Source organism: Trachinotus anak, unplaced genomic scaffold, assembly GCF_046630095.1.
Source record: "Trachinotus anak isolate AG129_WGS33_773 ecotype Australia unplaced genomic scaffold, CSIRO_AGI_Tana_v1 ptg000007l, whole genome shotgun sequence".
In the NCBI taxonomy this organism is placed as follows: domain Eukaryota; kingdom Metazoa; phylum Chordata; class Actinopteri; order Carangiformes; family Carangidae; genus Trachinotus; species Trachinotus anak.
This window is the reverse complement of record NW_027273858.1, coordinates 5,710,751-5,728,493: the sequence shown is the minus strand read 5'-3', so window position 1 is coordinate 5,728,493 and position 17,743 is coordinate 5,710,751. Positions and strand designations below refer to the sequence as shown.

Below are 17,743 nucleotides of genomic sequence, written 5' to 3'. Positions count from 1 at the left end.
TGCTACGTCACTCCACCTCCTCCAACCGAGGCCCGAACCCGTTCACCTCCTCCGACCGGTTTTCTATCCCCTCTCTGCGGTAAAAATCACACTGTAATTCTACTCTCGAAACACAAAGAAACGCAAGAAAGGACTCGTCCTGTGTCGCTGGAAGATTAAACACACACACACACACACACACGCACACACACGCACACACACGCACTGTACCATTCCCCGCAGTCCTCTCCACGCGTGATGTGCGCACAGAGCTGCCAGTCAATATTACCAGTCATGGTCATAAACGGTAGTACCCCTGTTGTTGCCAGCAATTATACAAATGTGTTTCTTTCAGCAGTAGGCTGTGATGAGGCTTGTCGGGAACGTTTTTAAATTGGTGTAGCCTATCTGATATATATAATCTGAGATGTCTGGTCGTGTGGCACAAATGCATCCTGAGATTAAGATTTGCTTTAACAGAGACCGATCAAACAGAGCATTGGATAGCAAGCTCAAATCAGGCAAGATACAAAGGTCAAACAACAACAATCTCAGCTTGTTAAAGGAAAATAATCACTAAGCATTAAGAAAACAGGGCCAATCTTTCTTTCTTTCTTTCTTTATTACCTAAATTTCAGTTTTCAAAAGCCATACAAATATCTAAAAATAAAGCATAGGTTAAAATATAAAATCTACAACTGATGTTATCACAGAATTGATCAGAAGGACTTTTTAAATGTGCAACGCACAAATTGCAATGTAAAGTGATACTTTCTAAAACACACATAACCATCAGGTTACTATATAGTCATACAGTAACTCAGTACAGCAGACACCGCTGCAGGTCATTGGATCGTTAAGTAATACATTAAGAAATACCATGAAGATTAAGTTGTACCATAAAGAGTAAAAAAATGCACAATTATATGAGCCTGTCACCATAAACTTTAAAGTCAGACATGGAGCAATGCAGATGTACTGCAATCTCAGTTACTGGCCTAACCCTAACCCTGAATATTATCATGGTACCATTCTACCAAACTATCAACACCTGGAAGTTTACTGTAATGAAGACCATCATACTTCAGCAGATCTACAGATGCCATCATTTTCATTGTGTCAGTAGAGAATATTAATTAAGTCTCTAAATGGTGCCATCTTCTGGTTAAAACTGGCTAACCTGTTTCTGCTCACTAACAGAAATGTAAGGATTTTTAAAAAATTATCATTTAAAAAGTAGATGTGCTTCTTTGATATAGTAATAGTCAGTTAACCTTTTTTGTTAAATGTATTCAATTACGCTCTAATAAATTTAACTCAATTTGTAAAGAATCAGGTCAGTGTTGTAAAGCCGTCAGGTATAAGTCGTTTAATAGGATTGAGTTCAGTCATTACCCAGCCAATTAGTCATAGCCCACTGTGCCTCAAGTCTCCTCTTCTTCTGTGAAGAACATAAACATAAACACAATCACAGATATGCAAAGCAGCAGGTTTGCTCCTGAAAGCACCTATCTACAAGAAAAATATTAATTTCACTGTTTCACTATTAAATTAAGTTTTTAAGGGTCTATTTCCAACATGTATGAAATATCTCTGCATGACTTTTATCCTCTGTTATCTAAACAAATGCAATGCCTTTTCCTCAGCATTGTGACTGAGGATCCAACAGACTAAAAAAAGCCTGCAAGTGTAAATGCCATATCCCTTATTATACCAAGGGAAAAAGGGGTATCATTAAGGCCAACTGTAACTGATCAAACATGTTGGCTACATCACTGCAATGGACTTGAAACCCACATAGATGCTGCATGAACAGAAATAAACATTGCCCATGTAAGCCTGTTTGTTCTTGGCCATGATTTCATGTTACTGTTTTGAATTACTCAATGACACACACAATAATTCATCACGCTCATATCATGACAAAAAGTGTTTTTATTTAACAGTTAAGTATGTAAAACAACAGGGAATAGCTGGAATTTCTGTCACACGTAAAGGAATAGTTCCACATTTTGGGAAATATGCTTTTATTTTTTCCTCATTGCTGAGAGTTACATGAGAAGATCAGTACCGTGAAACCACAATTTGTCATTTTCACAGTTGGGTTTTTGTACACATTAACCTAATGAGATATAACATGTTCATTTGTGAGCTTTAGAGGTGTTGGTAGGTGGATTTTCTCTTCTACCTTTGGACAAAGCCAGGATAACTGTTTCCTGTCTTTATGGTAAGATAAGATAACCTCCTGTTACTACCATCATACTGAGTGAACAAATGCTGTATGAGAGTTTCATCAACCTCATCATCTAATCCTTTCAAAGGAAGTGAATAAACACATCTCCCAAAATGTCAAACTATTCTTTTAAAATAAACAACTTGGTACTGCAAAAAACCCCACTCAAGATTAGTATGATAATACGTCATCTCTGAGCCCCCGCCATGCCACATTAAGTCAATAGTATAGTTAGAGCTGCATCAAGTCTTGCAGCCAGATAAGGCCTTTGTTACACACAACATAAGTGTCACCGGTGGTTGAAGCACTTTGGCTGGTTGTGAGGTAGTGGAGGAGGTTTTGTTTTTGACTGTTTGCATTGCGACTCCACCAGGAACCTCCTTTTCAGAGCTATCATTGGTTCTGAAGATTTTTCAGTGTAAGGTCCAGTATACTGCACAGTCTAGATGGTGCTGAGACAGTTAGCATCAGGACTAGAGGTGAATAGATTCTCTCTTTGTCCATTTATTGATTCTACCAAGGAAGTTCGGCCCCGTCCCAGTTGTACGCCTTGCCAGTCTTTTCGATATTCAGTGTGTCTATGATGCTCATCAGACAGCTGACAGAGTGTTCGGTACTGAACAACTTGTCCTTTGGCACATTCCTGTGATATGGTCGGGAGAGGTCTGTGTTCACTGTTCCTGGATGTAAGGACACACACACCACCTGAAAAAAAAATAAAAATAAAAACACAAATTGATGAAGAAGGACATTATATACATCCACTGCCAAACATGTTTTCTCCGCTAGTCTTGGAGTAAACAAAGAGGCCACAAATAGTCTCCACTATTGTGTCATTTGTTCATGGTATTTATGAAATAAAAAAATGTAAAAGCATGTTGAAGAACACTCAGACCTACCTTGGGCCGACTGCGGCCCAGCTCTATAGACAGATTCCTGGTGGCCATGTTGAGAGCTGCTTTAGACATCCTGTAGCTGTACCAACCCCCAAGACCTGAGAGACGGAGGTGGGGTGGAGAGAGGAAGTTAGATTAGAAAAAAAACGCAGCATAATATTCTCCATTAGCATGCACACACAACAACACAAACAATTTATTTGGTGATTCCCTCTGCTTCTACTGAAGGTAACAGCAGTGTTGTAGTCTACGTAATGTGTGTACACATATCAAAAAAGGTTTCAGAGTTGTAACCTAGTTGCCGGTGGTCGATGTTTTTTGCCCCCCCCACTACAATTCCTACCGTTGTCGCCAATGGATCCCACTTTGGCAGTGATGTTGACGATGATGCCACTGTGCTGCTTGGCTTTCTCTGCAGGCTGATGCCCAAAACCACCTCCACCCTTCTGTAGGAGAGGGGTAAAATACTTTGCCATAACAAGTGGACCCACTGTGTTGGTCGTCAAGGTGGAAATGATGCCCTAAAAGGGGAAATCAATCAATCAGTACAGAACCACGGTTCATTCAGTTCAAAGAGGTGGTGGGTGCTTGGTGGCAGTACAGGGCAAAAAGGGTTAGCCTTGTGATTATTTCCATGGAGCCATTGGTTGTGGATGAAAAAGTACACGAATAAACAAAACTGAAATGAATTACTCAATAAGTAAAACTAAATGTGTTGATAAGAGCAGTTTATTCTTTCACAAATAACCTTTAGGGCACAGACAACACCAGGGCAGTGTGAGTCCCATGAGTGGCTGTAAGTACAAGTATATTTTACGGAACAGTATAGTAAATGAACTCTATTGTTAAGGACTGATTTACATTACTTCCCGCTGTCCTCTGAAGAGTAGTGAAGAAGACTGAGCAGGCAAATCTTACAGAAGTTCACATGATCTTGAAATTAAGATGGCTGAGAACTTAAGAGTACACCCTGTTCGTCGAAGATGATGCCGTCAAAGTCATGCTTTACCTGAGCAGAAACATCCCTGAGACTGGTCTCTCCTTTTCCGGAGGGATGAAGCATCGCCGACGAGTTGACGATCAAATCCAGCCGACCGAAGCTCTCCTTAACCCGCTCTGCCGCTCCGCGAATGTCCTCCTCCCGGTTCACATCCAGCCTGAGGACCGTCAGTCTGCCTGGGTGTTGACCGGCCAGGCCCCGCAGCTCGGCCGCTCCGTCCGGGTTTCGGCATGTCGCTATTACGGCTGCGGGGGTTTTGTTTTTCAGGATATGTTTGCAGAATTCAAGCCCCAGTCCTCTGCTGGCCCCTTGGATGAGAGCGATGGGGGCAGCCATGACAGGTAAATGACGTAACACTGGAAGTGAATGGAGTGAGGTAGTATTTGCTGCGTTCACATTCCACCAGAAAGGTCGTTATTTTGACAATTTTAAAAAGAAAGATAGCGAGGACATTTTCTGGCAAAAATACTTTTAGAAATCATGCAAGAGAATTTTTATTTTTATTTATTCATTGTCTATATTAGCAATAAAAATGTATTTTGAAATAATATTTTCGACATTAACATTATGAAAGCGATGCTAACGAAGAGAACCTAAAGGCAGCGTGTTGCACAACATGCAGTACGCCCTCTGTAGGTCACCAGGACGGTACTTACACAACTGCATTCACGCATGTCCAATTAGCCCATTATTCTGCTCCGGTACTTTCACTGAGTCCGCATAATATTGTATTATAGCATATTACATGTTGTATCTACTGTCTCTGCAGAGCTGCAATAGGTAGTCAGTGAGCAGGACAGCACTTTCTGCCTTGATACCTATTGTCCTAGTAGATAATCCACAGTTGTGTTAGATGCAACAAGAGCAGCGGCAGCATTACAAAATCTTAATAGCAAATATAGAAATATAGAGTTAGCCATTTAAGTAACCACGTAAAAGAAGCAACTTCAGCAGATTTTTTTTTTTTTTTTTTTTTTTTGCACAGCTTCATCCTCCATCCAGTAGATGGCGGTATCTTAATACCGTTAATAATATGTTAGTTTCTTTCTTCATTTATAATAAACTCTGTTACAAACATATAAGAGACAAGTACACAAAAAATGTCGTGAAAACAAACAGTACAGATACAAATACACAATATGTGGGAATGAGGTTATTGTAGACAAATAATTAAACCCAGAGCCCAAACCGGAAGAAGAGCTCGGTTGCCTAGCAACCAGTGGGAGTGTAGCGTCAGCTAGCTGGCTAAAATCTGCTAACACATGGATTATGAACCATAAAACAGCGGATAAATGCCACCGAAAAGAAAAGGACCTTTGCAGCTTGTGCAGAGAGAAGTGGACGAAGTCAAAAAACAGGTTTGTTGAGGAATGGAGCTTGCTTGTGCGTTTTTTAGCGGTGATGTTTCAACTCCAACTGTGTGTGAACTGAATGTCGGATACATGAAGTATGAATGCACAAGTTGTAGCACCAACATTAATCCACCAGTCTCCAAATATCTTCTCATTCTCAATCAGTCAATTCAGTTAATACAAAATACGGTTTAGCCAGTTTTAACAGTTCTTTACAGTTGCACCCTCTTAGCTTCTTGTGCCCAGGCTTTTATTTTTAGCGAGTAATGTAAACAAAGGTAAAAATTGAGAATTTCTTAAAAGTAAGTGCTTTTTGATGGATGAAGTTTATGCCGAAGTTTGTAGAATACACTAAGGTAAAGTACCTTATGACTTGTTTAATGGAGGAGCTCAGTTAAGAAGCGGGGAAACATTAAAAAGCCAGATTGTAAATGAAGACTGGCCTGCAGCATAGCATCTTTAATGGACTTGAGCAGTTTTTTTGCACATACCACGTGTGTTTACATTATCCACTGAAATAAACGTATGAGAATAAGATACTAACAAAACACAGGCTTACAAGACCTGTGCCCATTTTGACTCACAAACAAAGTGTGGCACTCTTGTGTTCACTGGCGTTTTTTCTCACGATTCTGCTCCCCCAGGTTGACAGCCTGGTGAAGGATGTACAGAGCCAGGGTGGATCTACTGAAGAGGCATTTCGGAGGTAAACAGCTCGGACAGAGCCACAGCAGCGATCCTAAACTCCAGTAAAGACCAGGACCCTCACCCGGACTAGCATTGAAACTGTTGAAGGGACTTGGCTGCGCTCTGCCTTTATTCCTATTCCTTTTTTAGTCGTGTTAGGATTTACGTGATTTTGAGGTTTGATTTTAAATGTGTCTAATGTAAAACAGATGTCAAGAGCTGCAGATGTCGGCAGAGAAAACACTAAGGACACTGAAGAAACTGACAAAGGTTAGTGCTGTATACTGTCAGTAACCTCATATTATGCATAATTATGCCGAAGTGCAGGAAATTTGTTTTTAACATGTAGAATTGTAACATTATTTAGTTCAACTCCTAGATAATGAAAATTGCAAGCAGTCAATAGTATTTCTTGATAAATATCAATTGTTTGTATCCTGAAAATTTACATTATTTATGACCCAGAGTATAACAGCAGCAAGGTAAGCTGTCAATTAAATTTGAGAGAAATCTTGGAATATAACAAAAAGAACACCATTCTGTATGTTATTGATTTAATAATGCATGATTTGCTTCCAGGCTGATGAGCCAGCCCCGGTTGGAAACTATGATCAGAGGAAACAGGATGAGGAGAGACGACTGCAGAACATCTTGGAGCGTCTGAACACACTCTCCCTGGAGCTTTCACCGCCTGGACCGAGTACTGCTGCAGGGTCAGTGACCAGTCAGTTCCCCAAAACAACTGAAACATCAGTTTCAAAACATCGCTTGAAATGTATCACATCGAGTGCATTTGAACTTTGAAACTCATTTTTTAATAGGTTGTACAAAAAAAACAAAACAATAGTTTGACATCTCATCCCAATTTTGAAAACATCTTTTCACGTTACCATGTTTTTATCCACAGTGATGTTTCAAAGGAATATAGTGAGGATGATGATGATGACGAAGACAGTGATGATGATGATGATGATGATGAAGAGGATGCTGATAATGATGGTGATGAGGATGAAGATGAGAAGCGAGCTGTAAAACCACCCTCTCAGTCAGACCCTCGCATCTACAGGGTCCTCAGTGATTTCAAAGGAGAGCAGGAAGGAGATCTATCCGTTCAGGTGAAGTACTTCCTGTTTCACAGACAGAGTCTTGCACCTCAAAAATAGCCACACAAATAGAGTCATGTGTTCGTAGTCCTGCTAAACTGAAGTTAAAGCAAGTGTGAATTCAAATATTCCTGACTTATTTAATGTTAAGCATTCATTTGGTGTGTGGTGAACATCAGCGGGCTTTCTTTTATGATTTAATATATTGTTGTGCCACATAAAATCTCTACTAATCACACAAAGTAAATTACAAAGTCAATTACAATTCAATTATTCACCATTACAAGGCTCATAAATCAGATGATTTCAAGTGATGTGAGTGTTTCTGTAATACGTAATTTCAGGGTATTTCATTTTATGTAGACAGGCTTATTCCCAGATTTAATTTTCAGACCTGCTTGGGTTTTTCCTCCTTTCCTCCTTTAGTCCTACAACATTTCTTTTAATTTGGAAAATAATTCAAAAGTCTGTCTGTGAGTGATGCATAACTAATGTGAAGTTACATGACTTCTTTATTTCCCTGCTGTTTTAAGAGGGGGGAAGTATTAAGGATTATCAGGAAGACAGCAGATGGATGGTGGCTGGCTCAGGACACTAAAGGCAACAGAGGAGTGGTTCCAAAAACCTACCTCAAGGTACAAAACCTGCTAAACATCTGCATCACAGAGTCCGACAGTTGAACTATTACTGTTTGTTTAAACAGGCTTTAGTCCAACCTATTATAATATATAATTGTGAACACGATGTATATTGAAAATGCTCTAAACTCTTGCAGCATATTTCCATATTTGAACAAACAACCTTTCGAACTGCTACTGTAGTTCCTGTGGTATCTCCACTCACTCAATTTGCACAAAAGTGCGCAGGGAAGCCACATTATAAATGGCTGTTTTTGAAAATCATCCTCACAGAAGCCCATTTATATTCATAGATATTAAACCTTCCTGTGTTGTTAATTTTAAGTGTCTTTAACTGTAGCAGTTAAAACCACTAATTTTTCAGTTTGGCTCTGGTGTTGACGATGAAGATGACGATGAAGATGACGATGACGATGATGATGATGACAAAGACGATGAAAATGAGGAGGAGTCGTCAGAGGAGGAGGAAGAGCAAGATGGTGAAGAGCTGACTGCTGATGGAGACAAACAGAGGTTCAACTTTTAAGTCTACTTTTTAAATGTAATGACATTTAGCCTCCAGATGTTTTTGGGTGTTGCTCCTCAAATCATTATGAGTCTTTGTTCAAAAGAACCTTGTCCGAGTTGAACGATGTCGATTGCATTCATACAGATGACCAACAACCACCAGATATCATTTATCATTGTCATCTGTTCTGTGACAGCAGGACTTCACACTCCAACTGGTCCACTGTGAGAAAGGCTCTGACTGAGGTAACACTACACACTCTGCAATTATAACAATTTACCCATAAACAAACACTGTACATTCAATGTATTTTTAGCTTTCACTGTGTGTGTGTGTTTGTGTGTGTGTGTGTGTGTGTGTGTGTGTGTGTGTGTGTGTGTGTGTGTGTGAGACAGATTGATGCAACAGATGTGCTGTCTGCCATGGGGGCTATACCTTCAGGATTCAGACCATCAACTCTCAACAAACTGCTGGTGGATGAAGGTCATTATACACTCTGTCACCAGAAACACACATTCACACTTGTAACTAAAGTATGTCACGTGTGTTAGAAGCAAGATTTACTGGTGCTGATAACAGCTGAACTCTTGTCTCAGACCACACTACAGGATAATTAAGTATTTTTAGGGTATTTCATTACCAGTTAATCTGTTATTTTCTCAATTGATAAATTAATTATTTTGTCTATAAAATGTTTACATTTCCCAGAGTCCCAGTGACACCTTCAAATTGCTAGTTTTGTTTGTCCAACTGTCAAAAGCTCAAAACTATTCAGTCAAATATCACATATGACAAATCCTCACATGATGAGCTGGAATCAGGATGTTTTGCATCTTTGCTTGAAAAATGTCATTCAAATTCAATTACTCACAAAAATTAACTCACCTCAAAAAACATTTTTTGTAATATACAGGGATTTTAAAAAATAACAAGACCATTATATTATAATCAAATCCAATGTTAAATGTCTAAATAAATCGGTGCAACATAGTTATAAGAAAAACTGTGTGTCAGAAGTTCGGCTCCATATTAAGTTTGTCTCTGTAGTTTGCAGTTTTGTCAGGATGTACTTCTATTATTAGGTTGTCTCTGATATTTTCTCCCCATGTCTGTTACATTTCATAGGTTTATTAGTGATATTACAATATATTAGTTTTTACAACCAATTAAAGAGCAGCAGTCATGCAGAGAGAAGCAGAGGCAGAGAGACCATTTGGGTGATTCTCTCACAATTTGTACCACCACAGCAACTACTAGTGGTGCCGGTCACTGTTAGTAACATTAGCTCTTCAATAAATACTGTATGATTAAGACGTAAAGTCATAACTGAGTGTTTCTTTGTCTAGGTGTAACATACAGAGGGAGTCACCATATTCAGCCTGAGCTCAGCCAATCACAGCTCTCCTTTAAAGACCTCTTCCTGGACCCAGACACTGGCAGGGTGAGATGCTCTCTCTTTCTTCCAGTTGTCTTTCAGTTTCTCAGAGTGCACATCATCCAGTCATGAACCTGCTCTCTTGACTAAAAACAGTTCCGATTTCGGTGAACTTGTCATGTAGGTTCGTGCTCGGCAGGTCCAGACTTGTGTGTGTTTCACTTTATGGAGCTGCAAGATGATTCCCACTCCTGGGGTTGGAGTTCAGGTCCTCAGCAGACACATCCGCCTCTGTGCCTTTGATGGAACTCAGGTATCAGGGTTATCTCTGCTGTAAATACAGATGTACTTCCTTATCCTACCCAAGTCTTTGTCGAGTGAAAACAATTTAATAAACACCATATTTTTTAGTTAATATTTAAAATTAACCTGTAAATCCATTCACAAACCACCGGTGTTAGATGCAGCTGTATGCAAATGTGTCTCTATTGCTGTGTTATAGTGGGTGATTCATCTCATCATTACTTTATCAGGAAAAATCACTTCAGCCCAGACATTTCTGCTGTTAACTGTCTTTTTCTATCCCAGACTTCTTTTTAAATGACTACATGTGTTTCAGGTGGTGAGTAACATCCACACAGTGAGAGCAACTTACAACTCCAGGAGCCCCAAGACCTGGAGCTTCTCTCCCAGGGTGAGTTTACAGGATTATGAACATTAAATCACACACTGTTGTTGTTTCTCCTTGTTGTCTGGTGAGGTCTGAGTTTAAGGCTGAACTTAAATCTGAAATCCAGCCTAAGTGTTTGTGTGTGTATTTGCTCCAGATGTCAGGTATCCTACCCACCCTCCTAGATGGAGACTGTTTCCTACGCTGCAACTCTGTGTCTCCTGACCTCGGTATCCTCTTTGAACTGGGAGTCACCTTTATACGGAATGTAAGGACCAACACACACATGAGGATACATAATGATGGCAAAGTGAAGCTTGACAAACCAGCGACACTTTCAACACAGTTTTTTGAAAAAGGGTTCGTTTCTCGAAGCTTTTCAAATCTGAGCTCGATGGGGAACTCAGCTGGTCAATGTTAGGAAAAGCATTGTGATGCAAAATGATTCACAACCAACCAACATGCCAGTATTCAGTGTGGATAAGATACAAAGAAACACACAGGAAAACCACTGTTGAGACCTTTTTGTTTTTGTTGTGATGGAAGACAAAGAAATTGAAGTCCCCTCTCTAAAAATAGACAAGCAGAGAGTGTTTGGGAAGGAACCACCTCCGATCTTTAGTTGTGTGTATGTTTTAGTCTACAGGTGAGAGAGGAGACCTGAGCTGCGGCTGGGCTTTCCTCAAATTGACTGATGACACTGGAAATCCACTCCCCAACAGGTACACACACAGATATATCAGTGCATACACAAGAATTACAAAAACATGGTTTTGTACATGTTCTGCAGCCCACTACATATTGTACATACACAGAATCTGTTTATTCTCATAGTGTAAACATGAAATCACCCAAACACACAACACATTTTCATTCTCACACTCGTTCATTTTTCTATATGCATGTCTAGTATGAAAGAAAATGGATAACTGTAAAAATGAAACCACACCCACCTACCATATGAACAGTGTGAAAGACTTTATTGATTCTGCACTTAGTACTTAAACATCTAATCCAATCTGTGTGTAGGACCTATGAGCTTCCAGTGAACGGTGGAACTCCCTACGAGAAGGATGTAGCAGTGGAGGCTTCAGTCACCAGAGGATGTAAGAAGACACCACACAGAGCAGCTCAACACAAGTCCAGTCAAAAAGTTTCCTCACTGAAAAAATTCAGCATCAGATCACAAGCAGACAAACAGTCAGTGTGACATAGTACATGAAGAATCAAGCAAACTTTGACTTTAAAATTCAGAGAGGAAAAAACAAAAAAGATTTGAGTCTCCTCTCTTCTCCTCTCCTCTCCTCTCCTCTCCTCTCAGCTCAAACCGGTGTTTTCCAACAGATGCTCCACGCCAGGCGGCAGCCCAAACTGATCATCAAGTTGAAATCAGTCAACAGCCGGACCAGAACGCAGCTCAGGTGGGAGGATCAGCATCAGCTTGAACACCTGCAGTGGATTATGTGCTCTAATTCAGTATTATATATATATATAATCATTACCAGATTTAGATGTGTGTATATGCACTACACTACATGTTAGTGACAAGTATGTTTTCCCTTTCAGTCTCCTGCCAGACACACTGCTGCACTGTTTGAGCTGTGTCCACCTGCTGGCTCTACACAGACAGCTGCTAGCTGACACACTACTGATGGACAGGCCTACCATGCAGAATGCAGGTAACACACACCTCCCATGCCTCCTATCCAAACTCCAGATGTCCACAGTTCTTAGAAACAACATTTGAATAACTTTTCTGTCTGTTCCAGATCTTATATGCAGTCCTATACTTTCTACCTTCCCTGTGCTGTTGGACCAACCAGACCTGCTGGATGCTCTCAGGGTCAGTTAAGAACAAGTCATACCTGGTTCCTTTTCTAAGGGGATTATAGCAGAAATCGTTATATCCCTATTTGTTTGTTGATATATGTAAGTTGTATTGAAATTATTGTTTACTACTGATACTATTTTTTTGTATCAAATGATTGTGATAATTGCCATACCTAGAATGACCAGTATTCAGCATTTCTCCCACTAGAGAAGCCTTTGAAACACTATTTAGACCAAAACGAGTCACTAAATGTCTCCTGAAACCCTCAGTGATAGAAATATTTTAGGGTTAGTTTCCTTTTTAAAGAGGTTGACTCATCCAGTCTGTATATTAACAAGGACGTCTTGAATATATAACTGCTTTTAAATGAAAAAAACAACATCATTCAGTAATTTTGCAAATAAAATTATCCGATGTTTTTCTTCAGGGTGCCTGGCTAGATGCTGAGACCAATATGAGCAGAGCACAGAAGGTGAGATTGAGTGTTTGTGTATGAACTACCAGTACAGACCTGTAGAGGGTGATGTCAGTATGAGTAAACTGGAAGTTAAACACAGCAGGCTGCTGAGGAGGTGTGTATATAAACTGTCTCTTCCTACCTGTGTGTTTGCAGAGAGACTTGAGTTTCCTGAAACAGGAGTTTGGTAAAGTCTACATGTCGTCCATCTATTTCCTCCTTCACTCGCCCTCGCTGCCCTGTCATCGCTGGGCGGACCCTTCCTCGGAGGAGCAGCGGGCCAGGGTCATCTACGCCACCCTGGATTCTCTCAAACACACCCAGCACACCACCAGCCAATCAGGAGGTCCAGAGGTCTTTGTTGACGCCATGCACCCTCATCTTGCCTTTGATGTTACAGAGTTGACCTTTGACCTCCTCTGTGTAGCACGGTAACAATTACATCTCATCACTCAGAGGGAAGGTATAATTTGATTGGAATTGATGAACTTTTAATGTAAAAATTGAAATGATTTGTACTCTAGACATCAGTTTGGTCTATTAAAAAGAACGAAAACCCCTAAATGTGCCATAAATACATTTTTAAAATGTGAAAACTTAAAGGATAAAGCTGGCGGTGTTCTATATTTTTGTTATTGGAAATAAATCCCATGAAAAGACCAAAACTAAGAATAGGTTAGTTCATTACTCAGTCCGACCTCCTCACCCTGTTTGTGGCTCTCAGGCACAAGGCCACTGGTTCCTGCTGAAGATGTTAAGCTTTAAAAAATGTGTCATGAATAAAGACTTGAATTTTAAAAAAAAAAACATTTCTAAAATACCTGGGCAGTGTGGTTTATCTTAAATGTTTCTTGATCAGAAGTAAACATTGCTTATATATTAATATTATTTCACCTGAAGTCTGAGGATCTTAGTTGTTTTGTTTTCTACGGTTGTCTACGTTATTCACTGTCTTGCAAGACCTCTGGGATCTTGTTTTTTGGAAAAATTATATCACACTTTCAATCAATTCATTGTTGGTTTTGGTCTTCTTATGGGATTTGTTGACAATAATAAAAACACAGACTGTCACCACATGTGCCCTTTAAGTAGATAACTCCTTGCCTCTACTCTGCATTGTGACAGGAATTGAGGGGGTCTCAGTTTTATGAACACGTACTGTACATAACATACAGCACATACACGAAGACATCTTTCTGTAGTTTGTGACAACATAAGACACTGATCATGGCTAATGAGCCTGTTAATTGCCTGAATAGGTGTGAAATAATGGGTCGAAAAAATTCAGACAGTGGTAACATTATCAACAAAGATGCCTCTTTAATCTAATCACTGAGTTCACTTTGCTCCTGTTAAAGTCAACACAGGTTAAAGGAATAAGGGAGGGACACTGTGCTGAGACCACAGTAGATTTTTGTGTGGTATTATTGGCATGTTTTGTTACTGCCATTTACTGTCAGATTGTTCTATTTTGTTATAAACTAATAAAATAATGCTGATTTATTACAGAGTTACTTGCTGTCAAGATGTTTATTTCAACCCTGTCATCTAGCTGGTCACTGAGCCGCTCCATTCATCTCCACCCATTAGTTCAACATCAGCCATGTGTGTGTTAGTCTTTGTGTATGTGTAGTGTAGAGTTACAGGGCATAAGAGCAGTGCTCACTGTTAATAATTAGTCTGTTGCCGTCTTTTTATAGCCTGGTATAAAAGAACAGGAGCAGTCAGAGGCTGGATGAGTCTGAGCACAGACGGGCTCACATTGTCCATCAGCTGTGGTTTCACATCTCAGGTAACATTTATAATTAAGATCCCACATAAATCTTGGGTTGTGATTCAGACTTGTAGAAATGTTCAGATCTTATTTATCTTTTTTGCAAGATTTTAGTATTTTAAAAAAACTGTTTTTAAATTAATAGATTGTGAGATTTCCAGAAATGTTTTAAATGTTTTAAGCACACATTGCCCCGTCACAACAAAATCTGGTAAAGGAGGAGTTCAACACACCACAATTTCTCGCTTTTACCTATCAGTTTTCATATGGATTAAACAAACAAGCTATAGCAGGTTAATTAGTAAGTTGCTGGTAGGCAAATAGAGATTTTTAACAAATTTACACAATTATCACTTTGTGAGCACAAAAAAACCCAAAAAACTACAGCTCTTATGAAAATGAACAAGGTACTACTATACCCTGTTAGGTTGTACTAATTTGTCAAAAGAAACTCACCATTTCTCTCTTCTAATGTCATGAACTTGTAATCAGTCTAAAAATGTTTACAGTGTTCGCTCATGTCTGTGCTGCTGTTACAGACGTGTATGAGCAAACCAAGACCCCTCGACTCACTCATGGACTCGTCTCTTCTGTCAAACTGAGAAATTTAGTTCACAAAGTCCACTAAAACAGAAATATATAGATGATCATATTTGATTTCAAAATTAAAAAAAGAACAAAAAAAAAACTACCATCCATACTCAGACATATCAAGCTAGCCACACAACATACTGTTGAGAAAGGCTCTGTTCCAAAGCTGGATTTTAACAAATGTCAGTGGGATTTTAAAGTAGGTATCTTAACATCTGGAACAGAAGCTCTCTACATTGGACAGAGTCAGACTAACTGTTATCCCTCTGTTTTCAGTCTGTTTTCAGCCACACAGCTGCACAGGGTCATTTACTGTACAGGCATGAGAGTTGTATTGCTCTTCTCATCTAGCTCTTAGCAGGAAAGTATTTGCCAAAATGTCAAACTATTCTAAGAGTAAACTGGGTCACACCCATCAACATATAACTACTTATGTGGACCCACTAAGAGCAGTCACTCCCTAACATCCCCTCAGTTACAAGCCAAAGCTTCTTACCTTAACCCTACAACTAACACACATTTAACTCGCAACTTAACCTCTGACCTTCTTGTTAAACTGAGGACTGACTAAAACGTCCTCATGCCCCTGAAAAGACCTCCATAATGCAGGTCCATAGCTTAAGTCATCTTGTGAAGTGTGTATATACACACACACACACAAACACACTTAGCCTTTCTTTGGTGCAGTGTTTGCTGCTGAATAATATTGCATATCCTGCATTTCCACATTCCTGCGCTGTTGCTGTGGTGATGGTGCCCTAGGTAACCAGAGAGCAGAAACTCCGAGCAAATCAGAAGAGACAGAAGTTTCCTGCAGAATGACTTCACCATGTTTCAATCACATAGAAACATTGTGTTGACACAGAACCATGGAAAAGATTTGTTTGTTACCTGTTGAGTAGCCTAAAGCCTTGTCCACCTACTGTACATTGGCCAAAGAAAAATTGTCAAGAGTAATTCTAATGGTGTTTTCTTTGCTTCTCACTGTTAACCTGCTACAAACCTGAAATCATGCCTGAAAGATGATTTATTTTATTTTATATTTACAGCTTTTATGGTACATCTTGATTAATTAAAACGAACAACAGCAACAAGTGTGACAAAGAATTTCTGTGATCTTAGATAGTCATGGAGACAAAAATAGAATAAAAAATTTAAAAAATGAACAATATCTGACAAAAAACTTGAACAGCAAATGAACTGATAGATAGGACTATATAAACATAGGAAAAAGATGCTGATGGTGTTGTTGATCAAAAGCAACAACTGACTGAAATTGCAGGGTCTCAATTAGCCTTACAATTAACGATTAGCCTTACTAAAAAATATTAGTCATTGGCATCAGTCTCACAAGTTCCATTTTCACTATAAAAAATACTTTTTTCATTTTTTTCAGCTGTCCATTTATAACTGTCAGATTCATTTTTATCTCACCTTTGACCTTTTATCACAAGACACCCTCAGTCAGGGCAGGCCCACCACAGCCTGACCAGGTGTGTCCTGTGTATTCTCACGTCGCAGATATAAAACATTCATCACAAGTTACCAGTGAGAAAAGTTTCTTTTAAATAGCTTATTTTGTCTTATTAACCATCAGAAAAGCCAAAGTTACTTCAGTGACAAACTACATGAAAAGCAAGGGAAAATAAATTCAACAAGCTGTAACCGGCAGGATTTATTTCCTGGTTAATGACTTAAATGAATAATTGAGTATTATTGATGAACTTCACTTGATTAACTAAATCACTCAATCGATCAAATGCTTTACAACACTTATTTTCTTATTAATCGCACTGTGTGCACTGAAAAACAACATACACTCTTAAAACATTCATATGCAACAAATACAAAGAACATTAACACACACACCGCGCCGTTCCACACTGCTGGTCACAGCAGAGCCACACCCACGCCACTCTGTGATTGGCTTGTTGTTGATCGACTAATTAATCAGGCAATTATTTCAGTGCTAGTCATTTTTTTCTAATTTGCAAATTTTCTCTGTATTGTTAAAGACACTTTTTCATTTGTGTGAGTTAGTTAACTCCTTTAAGATTTAAGGAAAAACTTGGTGACATTATTAGTCCTCAGTCACATCAACAGGTCTGACCTTTAACTCTGCAGGTGAAAATTTATAAGGCGACCCATCTGCACATCACTGTATATTGAACATAGAAACTCAACCACAGACATAAAACCTTATTGTAGACGTCACTACTATTGTCACCTGGAAACGCTGAGACATTCTCACCCACTTCTCTCTGTCCCCCAGAGGGACGATTGTGTCTGAGGAGGAGGAGTAAGAGGGAGAAGAGGGGGCCGAGGAGCGGGTCAAGACCAGTTGAGCAGGAAAGTGTGAGTTTCCTTGGTAGAGTTGGGCTGGAGCTGGAAAGATGATCCAGCAAAGGTGTTTTTTTCTCCTTGTTTGAATAAGTAAATAGTCATCCATTACAAAGTGTAAAAACAAACAACTAATAAAACCTGAAAATATCTGAAGGCGAAATAATGGTAGTCTTTTACATAACAAAAAAACTAAACAAAACCGACATGCTACTTTCATTGCAGTAATATAAATTCTAAAGCCAATTACATCACATTCGGTTTTTGTTATTTGAGACCTCTGTGATAAGTATCGTATTCACATCGTCA

At 39.3% G+C, this 17,743-nt stretch overlaps 2 protein-coding genes across 6 annotated transcripts; one reads left to right on the top strand and one right to left on the bottom strand.

Moving 5' to 3' along the window:
• Nucleotides 1-1,896: 1,896 nt before the first annotated feature.
• On the bottom strand, nucleotides 1,897-4,789 carry LOC139622632 (C-signal). The gene is made up of 5 exons (XM_071480060.1): nucleotides 4,765-4,789; nucleotides 4,118-4,464; nucleotides 3,452-3,629; nucleotides 3,112-3,206; nucleotides 1,897-2,917 (listed from the first exon to the last, which is right to left on the bottom strand). Exons 1-5 carry the CDS (start codon nucleotides 4,772-4,774, stop codon nucleotides 2,726-2,728), a joined length of 822 nt encoding a protein of 273 aa, XP_071336161.1. The 5' UTR covers nucleotides 4,775-4,789; the 3' UTR covers nucleotides 1,897-2,725.
• A 515-nt stretch (nucleotides 4,790-5,304) lies between these two features.
• Nucleotides 5,305-17,494, top strand: nphp1 (nephronophthisis 1). Of its 5 annotated transcripts, none has more exons than XM_071480055.1 (22): nucleotides 5,305-5,466; nucleotides 6,105-6,166; nucleotides 6,357-6,417; nucleotides 6,727-6,860; nucleotides 7,055-7,262; nucleotides 7,784-7,885; nucleotides 8,253-8,401; nucleotides 8,593-8,641; nucleotides 8,792-8,879; nucleotides 9,743-9,837; nucleotides 9,956-10,084; nucleotides 10,391-10,465; nucleotides 10,599-10,709; nucleotides 11,081-11,163; nucleotides 11,471-11,547; nucleotides 11,763-11,862; nucleotides 12,008-12,120; nucleotides 12,211-12,284; nucleotides 12,700-12,744; nucleotides 12,886-13,160; nucleotides 14,430-14,521; nucleotides 17,367-17,494. In XM_071480055.1, the coding sequence occupies exons 1-21, from the start codon at nucleotides 5,401-5,403 to the stop codon at nucleotides 14,437-14,439; spliced, it is 2,106 nt and encodes a 701-aa protein (XP_071336156.1). In that variant the 5' UTR covers nucleotides 5,305-5,400; the 3' UTR covers nucleotides 14,440-14,521; nucleotides 17,367-17,494. The 5 variants fall into 5 exon arrangements, with proteins under 5 accessions (XP_071336156.1, XP_071336160.1, XP_071336157.1 ...); XM_071480056.1 differs by having other exon boundaries at nucleotides 5,306-5,466; nucleotides 8,596-8,641; XM_071480058.1 differs by lacking the exons at nucleotides 14,430-14,521; nucleotides 17,367-17,494 and having other exon boundaries at nucleotides 5,306-5,466; nucleotides 8,596-8,641; nucleotides 12,886-14,243.
• The last annotated feature ends 249 nt before the right edge of the window (nucleotides 17,495-17,743 follow it).